The 18985-nt window shown below is 42.9% G+C and overlaps 1 protein-coding gene across 1 annotated transcript in view; it reads right to left on the reverse strand.

Annotated features, from left to right (window-relative positions):
• Nucleotides 1-18985, reverse strand: part of LOC143925627 (transmembrane protease serine 9-like) — a 65247-nt gene that overhangs the window by 31788 nt on the left and 14474 nt on the right. The window contains exons 5-6 of the mRNA XM_077450094.1: nt 13509-13864; nt 320-375 (exon numbers count right to left, since the gene is read on the reverse strand). Coding sequence (XP_077306220.1) covers nt 320-375; nt 13509-13864 — 412 coding nt within the window. The remainder of the gene's footprint in view (nt 1-319; nt 376-13508; nt 13865-18985) is intronic.

The following is an 18985-nucleotide window of genomic DNA, read 5'->3' on the forward strand; positions in this document are numbered from 1 at the left end:
GGTGCCAGCTGTCTATAGAGGAGATGGAGCTCTGTCTGCTAGGCTTCTCTGTCTCAGTACTTTTGCTGGAGGATCTGCTGACACACTGACCTAGCAAAGATGTGGGACCGGCCTCTTATTCTGGGAATCTGGATGGACAGGTTCCAAAGCCCCAAAGGATAGGTGCATCCTCTACTCCAACTTACATCTACTACAAGTAGATATTTACAAACAATGGGTTGGCACGTGGCACATGGGAAGAGAAGACAATTTCAGCCCGTGATTAATATGGAGACACCCACTATTGTCTCATTTTCCTTTGGAGTAATTAGTCAATTACAAGGAACATGACTAGTTATAAAAGAATGAATCTTCTGTTTGGTCAGTGGTGGAAACCTAGAAAACAAAAATATGTTATTATTAATAATACTATTATTTAGGATTTATATAGAGCAAACAGTTTGGTCAAACTTTACAAAATGAAAAGAAACAGTTACAATTTCTATATATAAATTACTGCATACTTTGTGTCAATTCAGATACATACAGTATTATTTATTTCATGAGGTTTCAATTTGCTCCTTTGTCTTATCTGCTTGACCTTTTCTGGTCCTTAAAACTGTCTATTGTTTCAAGGAAATTAAGTGATCAATACCGATCATTTACTGTGTCTATTCAGAAAAGGAAGGGGCCGGTAAATTACATATTTACCGGCCCCTTCCCCACTCTGCACCCTGACACATCCACCACAGCAGCCAGTGGGGGGGGGGGGGGGCACTTTTGGGGGAGAGGGGGACCAGGGAAGCACACATGGGTCAAGAGGCAGCAGGAGACAAGTAACCTGGATAGCAGGGGCGGCATATAGAGGAACCAACGCCCTCCATTTTTCTCCTAACGCTGCTGAAAGTCTGTGGGAGGAAGAGGAGGAGAAGCAGGCTTTCAGTGGCTGTCGGATGAAAAATGGAGGGCACTAGTTCCTCTATAAGCCGCCCCTGCTTTCCCTCCTATCTATAGGGGGGCTACACTGACCCACTGGAGCCAGCAGCAGGTCGTAAGTACGACCCCTAAAGTTACTCCCCTGACCTCTCATAATGAAAGCGTTAAATTGTTAACATTGTCCAAACAGTGCAATTACACTGTTGGTTTCTTTAGGACCCCAAAAATAAATAGGCACCCCTGAACATCTGCATCCTATGAGCAGGGCTGCCAGATATCTGGGCTCAGCCAACAAACAGTAGCAGGAACAGAATGAGGTCTACAGAAACCAATGAGAATCCTCTTACATCCTCAGTAAAGGATGGAATACAATGGGCCCGAGGACATGCATGAATTTTCTGCTCACAGCAATGTGGCCAACTGGCCATGTACTAATTAATGATGAGCAAACTGGACTGCGAGAGGATTAATGACTCCAACCAGAAATCCACCAACACGGTGGAACTCTATGGGAGACAAATCTTGAAATGATTTTCTGGCCTTTCCCAAGGCCAACTTGCAAACTTTTCAGTGAAAATGGATGTCGGTAACTGGGACTCCCATGGGAGACCTGTACTAATGCAAGTTACAGTGGGTAGTATGTTAGTGTGAGGTAGTAGAGAGGTAAAATACTGTATATTTTAACGTATGTATCGGTAGTATGTGTGTGACTAAATTAGGAATTGAGGTCTCTGCCAAGAAAATGAAAAGTCAGAGATCTCAATGTACTCGTAGCAACTCTCATAAAATGTGTGACAAGCAGTCATTGTACTCCCGTGTCTCTACCGTGATTATAGTGTGCGAAAATGACAGCGATGACAGGACAGATTGTCCAACTCATACCCTAAATATCTCCTGCAATAAGGTTACCCAGATCTGCAGAACATTTTCTTGTCCACAGCTAGATCATGTGTTCCTATATAAGTCTTACCTTATACCATTCTCCTGAAATACTTTGCACTGCTTGGGGTCTCTGCTTCTTCTGCCAACTCTCCTTTCCTAAAATGCTCTTCCCTGTTGGAGAACTCTTCACCTTCCTCTAACTCTTCTCTCCTGCTCTTCTGAAATATTCTGCACTGCTGGCTGGAGGACTCTGCTGCTTCCTCTATCCAACTCTCATCTTCTAAAATACTCTACACTGCTGGGTGACTCTGCTTCTTCCTCTATCAAACTCTCACCTCCTAAAATACACTGCACTGCTTGGGGACTCTGCTTCTTCTGCTAACTCTCCCTTCTTAAAATGCTCTTCCCTGTTGGAGAACTCTTCACCTTCCTCTAACTCTTTTCTCCTGCTCTTCCGAAACATTCTGCACTGCTGGAGGACTCTGCTGCTTCCTCTATCCAACTCTCATCTTCTAAAATACTCTACACTGCTGGATGACTCTGCTTCTTCCTCTATCAAACTCTCAACTCTTAAAATACACTGCACTGCTTGGGGGACTCTGCTTCTTCTGCTAACTCTCCTTTCCTAAAATGCTCTTCCCTGTTGGAGAACTCTTCACCTTCCTCTAACTTTTCTCTTCTGGAACTCTCTGCACTGCTGGAAGGCTCTGCTTCCTAACTTTCCTCTCCTGAAATACTCTGCACTGTTGGAGAACTCTGCTCCTTCCTCTATCCAACTCTCCTCTCCTGAAATACTCTGCTAGAAGATTCTGCTCCTTGCAATAGTTAACTCTCTTGTCCTGAAATGCTCTGCACTGCTGGGTGACTCTGCTCCTTCCTCTATCTAACTCTCCTCTCCTGAAATTCTCTGCATTGCTGGAAGAATCTACTTCTTCCTCTATCCAACTCTCCTCTCCCAAAATACTCTGCTGGAGGACTCTGCTCCTTCAGCTATCGAACTCTCCTCTCCTGAAACTCTGCACTGCTGGAGGAATCTGCTCCTTCCTCTGTTTAGCTCTCGTACAATACTCCGTATTACTGGAAGACTTTGCTTCTTTCTCTAACTCTCCTCTCCTGAAATTCTCTGCATTGCTGGAAGAATCTACTTCTTCCTCTATCCAACTCTCCTCTCCTGAAATACTCTGCTCTGCTGGAGGACTCTGCTCCTTCCTCTGTCTAACTCTCCCCTTCTGAAATACTCTGCACTATTTTTGTAAGTTTTTATATTAAGAAATAATGTAAAATCAGAGGCTGTATTTCCCATAGAAAAAATGGCAACATCTGTATCTTGTATCTGTTATAACAATCTCCCAACAAAAAACAAGTTCCAACCATGACACAGGAGGAGAGGAGCGCATATAAAACTTCCATTCTGATCTTTTACAAATGTGCCCCGCAGACGTCCGGCAGGTAATAACCCGTAGAGTTCTGAGTAAACATACACAATACATCAATACACTGTACATCAAACAGCCCCATCGCCCCACGTGCGCGCACCACCCATTCCTCTATAACAATGGAGCACATGGGTCTGGTCTCCTCATCTCCTATGCAATTATCTTATGCAATGTTCCGAAAATTTTAAGTGAGCGCTCCTAATGAAAAGATTTAAGAGCCGGGTTTAATTGTCCCATTGTTTTAGGCTTTTTAAATTGGCAGATCAAGGAATAATTAAACATTAAACAATAGGAACAACATGGGGACATCAGCTGAAGATACCGTGAGTAATGCCAGAACCGCATTGTCACAAGATCGGGATGAGATCCGAGTTTCTTTCTCTTTGTGAAAAGATAAAATGGCACACACGTCACATCGCCACTTCACCCATCATGTGGAAATACCTGTCGTACAGCCGCAAACAATGGGACGTGGATAGGATCTCACGGCAGAATAATTTACGAACTTCCAGAAATATCGCTAACTTATCAACATGTTAAGTATCCAAAAAATCTCGCGCAACACTCAGGTATGATTGGACCCATGGAGAACAATGGGATTCTTTATTGTGAACATTGTTACATGAGTCATGAAGTCTTCTACATTGCTGGGCATGGTGTCACAGTCCTTCCAGTAAGATGCCTGGGGAACGAGGTCCAGTCCATTGAAAAAAACAACTTTTTGTGATATTTTGGCTGTTCTGTATTGCCCAGGATCTAGCCAGGTGCATCTCTTGCCTAGAAGTTGTGAGTGGTGCATTTTATACATACCCATGATAGGTTTTGACACCTTGCATTTTACTGTACCATGTCAGCATGCTAAAGAGAAGGACCCTAACATTCTGTATTGTAGAAGTGATCTCTCCTCAGAGGTCCATCACGCCTTATGAGTCTCTTCGATTAGAGGAAATTGTGAGCCTTAAGCCTCGTACACACAATCAGATTTTCCGTAGACAAAACCTTGGGATTTTGTCCGACGGGGGTTGGCCCAAAACTTGTCTTGCATGCAAACAGCAAGGAATTGTCGGCCAACAAGCACGAACGTAGTGACATACCAAGTGGTTTTCAGCTGTTTGGCACCACCCTTTGGGCTCCTTCTGCTAATTTTGTGTTAATAGAAGTTTGGTGAGTGTTGATTTGCGCCGTTCGTCAACCAGCTATGTTGCGGAATCGGAGGAGATAACATGTTATTTATTATTGGCCTTGGAGTTAGTGCTTTGACTCAAGTCCAGTCCAGGAACAGGAGGAGGAGGATCTCTTTGACCAAAAATTGGTTGCTTTATTAACCACTTGCCGACCAGCGCACGCCGATGTACGTCGACAGAATGGCACGGGCAGGCTAATTGGCGTACATGTACGTCCCTTTAAATTTGCCGCCCTGCCATCGGGAGCGCACCACCGGCGGCGCGCTCCCGCACTGGTCGGGACCCCCGTGAGTCCGGTCGCGGGACCCACGAACTCGATCGCCGCGGGCATACCCGCGATCGTCTCACGGAACTAATGAAGAAATACCGTTGTAAACAGCATTTCTCCATTCTGCCTAGCAACTAGTGACGCTGATCTCTGCTCCATGTGATTGGAGCAGAGATCAGTGTTCACTAAATGAAAGCCCAACCCCCCACAGTTAGTAACACACCCCTAGGAACACTTAACCCCTACACTGCCACCCACTGGTTAACCCCTTCACTGCCAGTGTCATTTACACAGGAATCACTGCATTTATATAGCAGTGATTAATGTATAAATGACAATGGTCCCAAAAATGTGTCAAAAATGTCCGATGTGTCCCCCACAATGTCGCAGTCACAATAAAAATCGCTGACCGCCGCCATTACTAGTAAAAAAAAAAAAAAAAAAATTATTAATAAAAATGCTATAAAACTATCCCTATTTTGTAAACGCTATAACTTTTGCGCAAACCAATCAATAATCGCTTATTGCGATTTTTTTTACCAAAAATATGTAGAAGAATACGTATCGGCCTAAACTGAGGGAAATTTTTTTTTTTTTTATATATTTTTGGGGGATATTTGTTCTAACAAAAAATAAAAATAATGAGTTTTTTTCAAAATTGTCGCTCTATTTTTGTTTATAGCGCAAAAAATAAAAACCGCAGGGGTGATCAAATACCACTAAAAGAAAGCTCTATTTGTGGGAAAAAAAGGACGTCAATTTTGTTTGGGAGCCATGTCGCACGACCGCGCAATTGTCAGTTAAAGCGACGCAGTGCCGAATCGCAAAAAGTGGTCTGGTCTTTGACCAGCAAATTGGTCCGGTCTGAAAGTGGTTAATGGTGACCAATTTTGTCATATGCCTTTGCTGCGGGAGCTCCAGGAGAATAATGTGGATGATTTTCGGAATTACCTCCGGATGACAGACCCCGGCTTTCACCAACTCTTGGCATTGCTGAATCCCTATATTAAGAAGCAGGGCACATTCATGAGGCTTTTATTTAACTTTTTGGTTGAATAATAATGATTTAATTTGCTATATTTTCTATATTTTTGGATGCATAGAATGCACTTTTTTCAAGTTCTATTGGCAGATAGCATGTCTAATTTTATTTGTTTTCTTTGTTTAATGCACAATAAAAAAACACATGGCTGTGTGTTTTACTTCAAATGACAGTTTGGGAGTAGGCAGTTATATAAAAATAAAAAATAAAATACAATGTAAAATTGACAAGGGAAACCAACATAGTTGTAGCTTTGATTTTAAAAACAACGGGCTAGTGGTGTTGTGGTAACTTGCACCAAAATAAATAAATAACAAGCATAATAATATTATTAATCTTGATATCACTGGAAATAAAAAAATCCTTTGACAATTTGTTTCCCATAACTCCATCAGTATGACCAGCTAAGCAGCTTCATTATTATCCCATTAAAGAAGAAGAGAATTGTGCGCTGCATTTCCAGATTTCATAATTTGCCGCGTCACGAATGTTAATTCCCCGTTACAAACGATAGTTTACAAGATCGACCGATTCCTGCTCATCCTTGCTTCTGAGCATGCGTGTTTGTACTTTAGATGTGTACACACGCTCGGAAAATCCAACAACAGACTGTTGTCCGAATTTTTTTTTAAAGAATGCCATCCAACATTTGTCCACGGAAAAATCCGACAACAATTGTCCGATGGAGCAAACAAACGCTCAGATTTTCTGCCAACAGCCTGCCATCACACAATCCCCGTAGGAAAATCCGATCGTGTGTACGAGGCTTAACTCATCAAGGAGCTTTAGCTCTTAATTTGCTGGAGTTGTGTGAAGCTTCTGCCTTGAGACCATTGCTTCCACACAGAGAGCAAAGCAACATTGAAAATACCCAATTAGAAGACTGAGTCGTTTTTAAATGCTGAATAATATTAGTTCACAATGGTTTAACTATGTCAAAACATGTCCCTCGTCCCATTTGGTTGTTTCTGAACCAGTAGTTTGTAACCTCAAGCTGGCCATATGTCAGCCAGGGAGCTGGGGGCAAGGTGCTAGGTACCTGGAGAGGAGAGAACATACATGGAGGCCAGGCAATGTAGATATGTATATTAATACTAGAGTTCCAAGAAGACAGTACAAAGACTGAATACTTGGCAGCACTGACCTGGCGACACTTACAGATTGCTATGCAGAGGATACTGGTACACGCTGCTGACACCCGATAGCATCTGACACAGGAGGTGGGTGGAAGGTAGACTGCAACGAGGCACCTGGATGAAGGAGAAGGGATCTCACCGCTCCAGGAGCACACATGCAGGCTGTAAACTGTCTCTTCGGCTGGGAAGCCACAGGTGCTGGCTATTACCACTAGCAACAGACGAAAAACAAGCTCTGGACTGCCGCACTCTTCAGAAGACCACTTTCTTTTATTGGAAAATCACATCACAGCTCAACAAACACAGTGAACAAGGAAAAATTGCTGACGTAGCCTATTAATAAGCACTACAGCTAGTGCAAAACATCAGCAATTTTTCCTCGTTCGCTGTGTTTGTAGAGCTGTGATGTGATTTTCCAATAAGAGAAAGTGGTCTTCTGAAGAGTGCGGCAGTCCAGAGCTTGTTTTTCATCTGAGGCACCTGGATGAGCAAGAGCCACAAATGACACAAATGACACAAATGACACAAATGACAGATCCTGTTCTGTCCCTCCTCCCTATGCCAGTGATGGTGAACCTTGGCACCCCAGATGTTCTGGAACTACATTTCCCATGATGCTCATGCACTCTGCAGTGTAGTGGAGCATCATGGGAAATGAAGTTACAAAACATCTGGGGTGCCAAGGTTCCCCATCACTGCCCTATGCTATGTTCTTTGTCCCTAACCTAGCCACTCTGCAAAACGTGTGCCAACCCAAGGGGGACAATACAATTCATTAGCACTGCCCACACCAAAGATGGCCAACCAGGGTAAGAGCATCCAATCAGACAGCTGCTCTCGTGATGACACCTATGGAGGCCTCAGAGGAACATAGGTTCCCCCTGCCTTCTGCTCTCTGTATGCCACTTCCGGGGCAGCATCACCTATGCAGGGAGGCTAAACTACACCAGCCTACACATAGATGGATGGGTGGATGAATTTGGACAGTTCAGCAGTGACCAGTCAAATGTTCATCCATTTAAGCCTGTTTCTATTCACAAGAAGTTGATCTAATGATTGACTTCTCAGGAATAGGCTTGATGGGAAATTTTTGTTTGATCCGAGCTGCAACCAGTTGGCTGTGGCGCTGATCAGTGTATTCTGGCAGCTAAGGAGTCCCCACTGTCAGAATACAATGGTACAGTGTGGAGGATTCCTCTATGCACCTTACTGGTGTGGATAGGAATCTGTTAGGGTTGCCACCTCATCCCTTTAAACCCAAACACATATGAATTATACGGGTTCTGAGGCTAATTTAATGCAGATAAGGCACCAAGTGAGCTTAGTTACCACCTTCATCAGCCACAGAACCCGTGACATCGGACCATGGATTCCAATGAGGCGGGATGTTTTTTTAAGCACCTGATTAGAGCCGGAGGTTCTAATAGGCCTCAAAAAAGGGTGAGCTCGGTGTGTGACCATAGCAAATGAATTTTCGGTAATATCATACTAAAGTTCCTCCCCACCCATCAGGAGGTAGGTCTGTTTCCCAACTGACCAAAGCGTCAGGTGATCCTAATGGATGCCTAGGGCTTTGGCGGAAGACACACGGTGGAGGAAGCTGGAGAAGTGGAAACCGGAGCCGCCACGGCTGCTGCCCACACTCCAGGAGAGAACACCACAGCCCTGCCGCACAAGCGGGTAAGAGCCGGGCCGGACTGCCTATGCGGGGGGGTGCTGTGCCATGCCACCAGGGGGTGTTGTTTGTTTGCCACCCCTCTAAAGAAGAACCCACCAGCTGCCACTGCATGAGACCGAAACCAGAAGTGATGAAATCCTCGTTGCTTCTGGTTTCTGATGTCACACAATGGGAAGAACGACATTCATTCCTCTCAGTGTGTCTCATGAACCAGATGCCACCGGCTGCATCCTTGCTGGGCTCCCTGATAAGGAGAGCCCGATAAAGGTCGTGGCAGCGGCGGGAGGGTACTGGTCAATACCATCATACAGCAGCATTTCTTGGGATTCTAGTTTGGGTGCATTAGCTGGGTTTTTTTTTTCCGCTTATCATTTTCCAACCATGTTTACCCCTCTTTTCTGGAAGCCTGACATACCCCTAGGTCTGTACCTATCAAGACCCCATGTACCAGCCATACATGTGTAGCGGATGACATTTGGGATCAAATGTCACACGCATTGTAAATTTAGTTTTTGCCTCAGGGCCCTACAGTACTGAGGGTTAATTGTGTAGGTAAGCCTTAACACCAGTCTGGCCAGGCCATGATTGATGTTCTGCCTGGTCATGTGAGCGGTGAGGTGCACATGACAGGCGAGAACCAGGCCTGGTTGGATGTTTGGGTATGGCCCTCTCGGAGCCAATCAGCGGGAGTTCTGGGCCCGCTGAGGAGTCTGGGAGGGGGTACTTAAGCAGGTGTGGGTCACGTGTTCGGGGTTCCGCAGTTGTTCGAGAGACCCTTGTTGTCTGTTCTGGTTCCAGGACTGGGTTAGCCCCGTGAGGGGTCCCGGTCATGGGGTGTTTGACATCCCGCAGCATGTTCCTGTCAGTGGCCCCTAATAGACCTGACTGGTCGGGGGTAGGGTTCCGTCTGTTCCCGAGTCTCGGAACCTGCTGGTCCGAGGCGCTGTAATTGAGGGAGGATTCAGAGTGTCCGGGTGTGCTCTCGGCTTGGAGGGGCACCACAGCTCATGCAAGTGACAGGGGGAGGAGTCGTCGGAGGAGGGCCAGCAAGTGGCATCCTGAGAAGTACCTGGTTACTGAGTTGGGAAGGACATTGGAAAGGGGAGGGGTAAATCTTCCAGATGTCAAGTGATTAAAAGATAAATATGGTTTCTAAAATTGCTTGATGTTCCTTGTGACCAGGGGCGGACTGACAACTCATGGGGTCCTCCGGGCAATAGGAGATTATGGGGCCCCCAGGCAATCAGAGATTATGGGGCCACACAGTATATACACACACAGTATACAATCACACAGTATACACGCACACAGTATACAATCACACAGTATACACACACACACAGTATACACAAACAGTATACAATCACACAGTATACACATACATGTACACACAGTATACACAGACATGTTTCTATTGGCTGAGAAGGTACTGGAGAGGTGGGGCAGCTATAATCTCAGGATTTTTAGACCAAAAGGATGCCGGTAAGAGACATTACAGAGACAAATGTAAAAAAAAAAACACACATTTTTACATACTGTCCCTGGTTTTACTGAGGCTGGCAACCCTGATGGGGCCCCCTAGTGGCATGGGGCCCTCGGGCAGTGCCCGAGTGCCCGAATGGTCAGTCTGCCCCTGCTTGTGACATTAATTATTTGTAGTGGGATGTTCCATAGTCAGCCTTTAAAAGACCGTTTAGACCGAACATGCAGAGGCCATGGCTACATGCCCCTCCCCCCCCCCCCCCCCCCGGCATTCCTTCCTGTTATTGCTCTTTACTGACAACTAATAGACAATTAATTTCTCTTGACATTTGAGATTTAGGAGCCTGTCTATAACATTGTGCAATCAATTAAATGCACAACGTTATTTATTAGAACATCTTGATTTTATAGACAATGCATCAGAGCCAGAGATGATCATTTAATAAGCTGCTATTAATACCGCATTTAAAAAACACAGCTAATTATGACTCACATGTACAATATTGCTCATAACAATGTGCATTTTTCGTTATATAAAAACAGCCATAGAAACAAACTGAAAAGCCATGACCCAGGCAGATAAAAAAGACCATTATTGACTTATTTATATATAATATATTGCAGTATATTACCCTCTTTCTCCTCATGTAAAGGGGGGTAAAAGAGCAAGGTCATAAGCACCACGGGGTGCCACGGGGAGGATACACACTGCAACTTTGATAAAAAAAATTTAAAAAAACATCTAACAAAGTCTCATTTTACATTCTATTCTCATTTATTTACATTTGTAATTAAATAAATAAATAAATATATATGAGGGAGGTATCTGCACCTCCCTCCCCCCTGAAAGGTGCCAAATGTGACACCGAAGGGGGGGAGGGTTTCTGATGAGCGGAAGTTCCACTTTAGGGTGGAACCCCGCTTTAAGGTAAGCTTGACATTTCTTTACCCAATACATTGTGAAAGAGGTGATGTTGTGTGCCACCCATGTGGTTCTCAACCCTTGCACAGGTGCTTTAAATCAGAGTCAATGGCTCAAAGAGAAATTCCCCAAATATGGCCTGTTGGGGGTACTTGAGGTCAGGGTTGAGAACCACTGTGCCACCACATGGACATGTTAGACTTTCATGTAATGTCAGATCCTTTTCTTACAGAATCAAACGTCACTGCAGAAGGAAAGGACTCTAATTCTGCGTTCGTCAACCTAATTATCCATTAAGTGGGTGAGGTTTACTAGGTATGGCTGCTCTCCCAAAGAGATTACCAACAAGGTCTGGGCTGCAATCTGTAATGGAAGATAAGAAGGTGTCAGAAACCATGAATCCGACTGAGACAGAAGTACAGTTAAATCTTACTTGTTTAATAATAATAAAAAAAGGCAGGCATAGCCAAAACATAGTTAGAATTCAGGAACAAGAACGGATAGTCAGACAAGCCAAAACATCAGGGAGCCGGAGATGAGCGTAGTAGAACAGCAAGCAGGATCTGGAGCCAGAAAGAATGTTAGTCAAGCAAGTCTTTAACAGGAACACAGGAGAGCGTCTCTAGTGATGTGACCAAAGTGAAGGCGGAGATCATCTGGGCTGGGCGGCTTAAGTAGGCAGGACTGACGAGCAGGATATCATCAACAGGTGAGTCACTGTGGAGAGATAGGAGCTGGCAATTAGCCCATAGCTGAGCTGTTAGCTTAGAGAAGAGCCCAGCCCTGAGAAAAGGGAAAAAAAAAAAAAAAACAAGAGAAGCACTCCCCTAGTGTAAAACCTCATTTTATTTGGACACAATAAAATAGATTGTTTAAGATGCACTTACATGGTTCCAGTGAAACAACATGCCTGTCACGGTGTAAAAAATGTGAAACGTAATTTATATCCTTCTCTCTGTTTTATTTTCTTGTCTTTTTGTAGACTCAAATACATTTTATTACAACATCTCCCAGTGATTAGTGGGCCCTTCCTGGTAGTAGTATACTCTTTTTGTTTTAGATAGTAAAGGTATAAATTGTGACACTCTTTAATATATATATATATATATATATATATATATATATATATATACATACAATTTGATGATGAGTAATTCTCTATTGAGAGTAATTTCATGGTTTATGTTTATATGATCAGTACTCCATGGTCTGTATACCCTCCTCTATGGTCGCTGGTCTTGATTTTCCTGTTGGGGACCCGTTGAGGTGTTAGTGAGCAAATGCTTCCTCCTTTTTCTTTCTGGGCTTTTCTGCTGACACACAGTTGGGGGGTCAAGATTCCATGGGACCGGTGCTCACCTGTTGGGTTTGATTGTGCATAATAATGTTTGGTTGAATGTTTATTGTATATTCTATTTTTTTCCTTTACTTTCGTGTTTTTTTTTTTTTTTTAGCATCCCTTACATGCATTTCCTGAAGAAGCCAGGAGGGCGAAACATGTAGAATAATAAGTGTAAAGGGGGTCTGATTTTTACTTGCTGTACATGTAATACATTTCTAAATCAATGCATCACTTTTTTTAAATTAATTTTGTAAATAAATTTTTTTTATTTTAAAAGCAGTATATGTATTAATAGTTTTGCACCTACAGTATCCCATCCTTAAATTTTCCTACCAGTACTTTGATCAATAAGGAATGATGGTGCCAGTCAAATGTTTCCCTGTTCCTATCCACAATGTTTAATTATGTTTGATATAACACTGGTACATATATCATTTTGTTGATTCATAAATACTTTTTTCTAGCAGCTGTAGGTGGAAGAAGTAGAATTGTTCATTTTTTTTTAATGCAGGATACATTTTATTTATACTGTAGATTGTATCAGTAGAAAAAATTATATTTTTTTTGATGTTCAAGTCCTACCATAAGCTAAAAATTCAATGTTTGGATGAACACAAAGTTCTGTCCAGTGTTTGCACCAAACTGAGAGCTCATATCTACAGGGGAACCATGGATTACGAGCATAATCCGTTGCAGGAGAATGCTTGTAATCCAAAGCAATTGCAAATCAAAGCGAGTTTCCCCATAGAAGTCAATGGAAGCGAAGATAATTTGTTCCACATTAACTTCTTTTACGTGCAATACCGCATGTGGCCAGAGGGGAGGGGAGGTGCTGGAGAACCTCGGAAATACTCGGGGACAGCTCGGCTGAACTCGGAAAGACTTTCAAAAGCTCAGGAACGGAGTATTTTCAAGTGTTTCCGAGTTTTTCCGAGTGGTTCCATGTATTTCCAAACGGGTCCGAAACATTCTGAGTGTCAACCCCCCCTCCCCCGAACCTCTGGCCAAATGTGGTACTGCACACCCCATTAGCTTGAATTCTGCTCATTTTGCGAGACAACACTCGCAAACTGAGTCAGAATTTTTAAAAGAAAGCTGTTCGTCTTTCAAAACGCTCGTTGACCGCGTTACTCGTAAACCCAAGGTTCCACTGTATTAGTAAATCAACCCCAATGTCTAGGTCAGATAAGATAGGCAGCTTTTAGTTATATTAATGTGAGCAGAAAAGTAGTTGGGAGCAGGATTATCCAGCAATGTTGTGAAAGGGTGGATGTCATGGAGCTTCCTTCAGATGTTGTTGCTTTGTTCCTCATACAGGCGACACTTCCTGCACGTGTTGTGGAACCGGTGTACCCCACGTCAATGAGGTTTCCTCCACATGTCCTTGTTGGTTTAGGAATTTCTGGCACTTCATTGAATGTAACTTGCAGGTAGGTGCTGATCCAGGCTTTGTAGGCCGTCACCAGTGTGTACACCCCGGGGAAGCTAGAGGATGCGCAGCCTAATCCCCAGCTCACAATTCCAACCTGGTACCATACGCCCTGGACCTTACACACAAGAGGTCCTCCTGAGTCACCCTGTAAGACATTAATAATCATCAGCTGTACCAACATTCATCTGTTTGGAATAATTCCAGAAAATAATTACGGAAAATGTTTAAAAACCAAGCATGTGCAATTTTCCAAAAATGTGTCTACCTACAGTACTTGCTGACCAGCAATATACCCATACTTCACTGGATTTCAAATGGTTATACTGGGATGATGCCTGCAGCTGCAGGCATCATCCCAGTACGGTTCTTTAGAGCCGATGGACGGCTCCAGGGCTGTCTTTAAGGCAGGGCAAAAGGGGCAGCTGCCCTGGGCCCTGTCATTGTTGTGGGGCCCAAAACAGCTGCCTCATACTTGCCAAATATCCCAGTTTAAATTCCCTCGTCCCTTGAAGTTTTAGTCATTGCTGTGTCCCGATATCTCAGTGTGAAGTGCTGCTACTAATGCTGCCCAGCTCTGCCCTATTGTTGTGTGTAGATGACTCACCTGCGGACCCTGTGTTTACATGTAAATAACCGGCATTCATATGTAAATAGCGGCGACAATACTAAGTAAATAGCTGCAGCTGGTGGCATTGGTATGCAAATAAAGGCAGCATTTCTATGTATATCATGCTCCCCTGCTGTGAGGAGGTGATGTGCTGTAACCTCTAGCAACTAATCATTGAGCCGTGATGTGTGCTGTAACCTCTAGCAACTAGTCAGTAAGCAGTAATGATATGCTGTAACCTCTGGCAACCAATCTCAATTGCTGCCTGATCTGATACAGAAAACTGATTTTAAGTCTAGCTGCTATTTATTGTATGTCTCAGAGCAGATGGAGAGGGAAATTGCATGGGGGGGCCCTAAGCCCTTGTACACACGGTCGGAGATTCCGTCGGAATGTTTCCTATCGGACCGTTTTGTCGGAAATTCTGACTGTGTGTGGTCTGCATCGGACTGATTCCGTCTGAGTATCCGACGGACCAATTTTTCCAGCTTACCGGTAAAATTTTCCGACAAAATGCTCCCATCGGACATACTCCGATCATGTGTAGCCTACTCCGATGGACAAAGTGCCACGCATGCTCAGATCAAATTCCTAGACCAAAGCTATTGGCTACTAGCCTGAACGTAGTCCCGTCATAACGAAATAACGTCATCACGTTATGTACAATCGGATTTTCCGACAACTTAGTCCGACCGTGTGTATGCAATATCACTTCCAGACCTCTTCCGGAATTAATCCGTCTGAATTACTCAGACGGATTTGGTTGTCGGAATCTCCAACCGTGTGTACAAGGGCTAAGAAATTTTTTGCCCAGGGTCCAATCTATACTAAAGACGGCTCTCTTGTGAAAGCAATCCTAACGGCTTTAGGCTGGGTTCACACTGCTGCGGGTGGGAGATCCGGATGTGATTCGCACCGCACTGCAGTGCAAATCACATCCGATCTCCGTAGCGATGCGAGTTCAGCCATACAGATAGTATGGCTGAATTCGCATCGCACCCGCCGCAAACTCGCACGGGACCCTTTTTTTGGTCCGCAGCAGAATCAGATCGCATGGGTGTTCACACCATGCGATCCGATTCCTGTGCGAGTGTGCAGATCGCACTGCGATATGCGGACGGATCTGGGGGTGTCATTAACATTTCATTGACACTCCCAGCAGTCCGCATAGGGCAGTGTGAACTGCCGGCGGGAGGCATGCCATGCGGGAAAACGCCGCGGATTCGCGACGTTCCTGCATCGCTATGGTGTGAACCTAGCCTTAAGGGGATCTCCTGTCCCACCGGGAGTCCTGATCGACCAGCTGGCGCTTCCGCCGGTTGATCAGTGATCCAAACAAAGCCGATCTGGGCTTTGTTCGGCACTCAGCCATGGTAACCCAAAAGCAATGGCCTGACATTGCTCTCGGTTTACCTGGATGGCAATGGCACCATTTTCAATAACATGAACATCTGATCTCACCGATCTTGGTGTTCTGAATGCTTTTAGGGGCATTTGGGGTCTTATATACCCCATATCTCTCCATAAAGAGTACCTGTCACGTGCCTAATGCTATCACAAGAGCCAACATTCCTTGTGACAGCAATAAAAGTGCTAAAAAAAAATATGAAAGTGCCCCGTCCCTCCCCCGCGCTCACGTGCAAAGGCGGACGCACGTGTGGGTCCCGCACACATGTCAACAACAATCATCCCACACATGTGCGTAATCACCGTGAACATCCAATCATTGAGAGTAATTCTAGCACCAGGCCTACCGTGAAAGTCTAAAGTGGTAACTTGTAAAGGTTCTTAACGCATCACCTATGGATAGTAAAATTTACGTTGTTTGTTGCGGTTGCATGGGCCTGGGCAAGGTTAAAGCCTGACATATTTGGTATCTATTCACTCAGTGTAACATCATCTTTTATATTTTACTAAGAAATTGGGTTATCTATTCAGGGTTTTTTTTTTTTTGCATTAAAATTTTATTATTAATCTATATATATATATATATATATATATATATATATATATAAAATCTATTTTTCCCCAAAAAACTGCTGTGCAAATACTGTGTGACATAACAAAATTGCAAAAAAAAATAAAAAATTAAAAAAATTTATTCTTTAGGACCTCTGCTTTAAAAAAATAAAAAATAAAAAATAAATAAAAATAAAACATTTAGAAATTTAACGTTTTATAGCCCAAAATACTGTTTGTTACATGTAAACAAAAAGTGCCAGAAAAGGCCCAGTCTTCAAGTTGAACGGGTATGGAAGTGGCACAGGAACAAGAGTTAGCAACCATACCAATTGTATTTGGTGAGTTTGCCTAAAGCTGAAATCCAGCCTTACCTTAACCACTTACAGACTGGAAGATTTTCCCCCTAAATGACCAGGCCAACTGACAATTTTTTTTCCCACACACGCGGTCGGACATTCCGACCACAAAATCCATCTGATTTTTTCTGATGGATTTTGGCCGAAACTTGTCTTGCATACACACGGTCACACAAAGCTGTCGAAAAAATCCCATAGTTCGGAACGAGGTGACGTACAAATCGTACGACGGGACTACGTAGAGGCCAGTAGCCATTAGCTTTCGTCTCCAAATTTAATCTGAGCATGCGTGGCACTTTGTGCGTCGGAATTCTCTACACGCGATCGGAAAAAGTCAGATCGGATTTTGTTGTCGGAAAATTTTAGATCAGGCTATCAAACTTTTTCCGGCGGAAATTCCGACGGAAAAAGTCCGATAGAGCCTGCACACGATCGGATTTTCCGACAACATAATCTGATCGGACTTTTTCCGTCTGAATTTCCGACCGTGTGTACGGGACATTAGAGATTTCTTTTGGTGGTATTTGAGCACCTCTCTGCTTTTTATTTATATATAAGCAAAAAAAAAAAAAGAGCGACAATTTAAAAGAAAAAAAAAAAAAAACAATATTTTTCACTTTTTGCAATAATAACTATCCAAAATAAATAAATAAATACATTTCTTCATCAGTTTAGGCCAATATGTATTCTATTACCTATTTTTGGTTGAAAAAAATCTCAATAAGTGTATATTGATTGGTTTGCGCAAAAGTTATCGCGTCTACAAAATAGGGGATAGATTTATGCCATTTTTATTATTATTTTTTTTACTAGTAATGGTGGCTATCTGTGGTTTTTAGCGGGACTGCGACATTGCGATGTACAGATCGGACACTTTTTTGGGACCATTGACATTTATACATATTAGATTGTAAGCTCTTCTGAGCAGGGCCTTCTTAATCCTCTTGTATTTTAACTGTATTGTCTCCTTTTTATATTGTAAAGTGCTGCGTAAAATGCTGGCGCTATACAAATCCTGAATAATAATAATAATAATAATAATAATAATAATAATACAGCGATCAGTGCTATAAAAATGCATTGATTACTGTGTAAATGTCACTGGAAGTGACGGGGTTAAAACTAGGGGGATATCAAGTGATTAAATGTGTTCCCTGAGAGGTGTTTCTAACTGTGGGGGGGGGGGGGAGGGGACTGACTGGAGGGGGAGAGAGATCGCTGTCTCTGATCACTAGCAACAGCAGATCTCTCTCTACTCCCCTGTCAGAACGGGACTCTGTTTACATTGAGAGATCCCCGTTCTGGCTCTCTTTCCCGCGTAGGGTGTGGGAAATTGTGATTGACATGGATATATCACACAAGAGATAATTAATCAGAGGAAATCTCAATGGCACCGCATCCCAATAATCTAGGACAGCACACGAAAACATTATTGCTATTTGTGGAATATTGGAACAATTTATTTTAGCTGTTTGCACGATGGAATGATTTATATTCATATTTATTGTTTTTTTTTTTGTTTGTTTTTTGCATAATTGCACATAAAGTGCAATTATGCAAAAAAAAATAAAAAAAAAATAAAATAACAATAAATATGAATATAAATCATTCCATCGTGCAAACAGCTAAAATAAAATGCATGGTGCACATCTTTTTTGCTTATTCGCACATTTTTGCTGATTTGCACGTTATTTAATTATCATTTGCACTAATTCATATTTGTTTACATTTCTAAGAACGTTATCATTGAGTCAGCTATTTGCTGATTGTGCCTTTTTTATGCACATGTGGGCATTTTTTTGCACATTTATATTGCATGACTATTAATTTTAGGTATATATATATATATATATATATATATATATATATATATATATATATATATATATTTTTTTTTTTTTTTCATCAATGATGTTTTGTTTTCGCATTTATTTGTTATTTATCTTTTATGGTTTATTCATTTTTAGTTGCATGAATACTATTGAGGATTAATATATTTTTATGGGAACACTTCCTTTATTATGAGAGTCTATTTGTACTGATCACTGAGGTTCTATTGATTATTGAAGTTGATTATTTTTATTATTATTTTTTTATTGAGCATTATTGAGTCAATTTAGCCACTTCGCACCGGGTGGACGTCCAGGGACGGCCTCGACTTTTTCGGGGGTTATATCTGAATGATGCCTGAGGTTACAGACATCATACAGATATCGGCATTTTCAGCCGGTGATTCCCTGCACCATAAGAATGGTCATAGCGGCTGTTTCGCCGCTTGATCGTTCTTACGGGCTTCGGGAGGGGAACCTCCCCTCCACCTCCCTCTGGTGCTTCTACCGAC

This window comes from Lithobates pipiens, unplaced genomic scaffold, assembly GCF_037356315.1.
Source record: "Lithobates pipiens isolate NorthernLeopardFrog02 unplaced genomic scaffold, aLitPip1_a1.2 Scaffold_22, whole genome shotgun sequence".
In the NCBI taxonomy this organism is placed as follows: domain Eukaryota; kingdom Metazoa; phylum Chordata; class Amphibia; order Anura; family Ranidae; genus Lithobates; species Lithobates pipiens.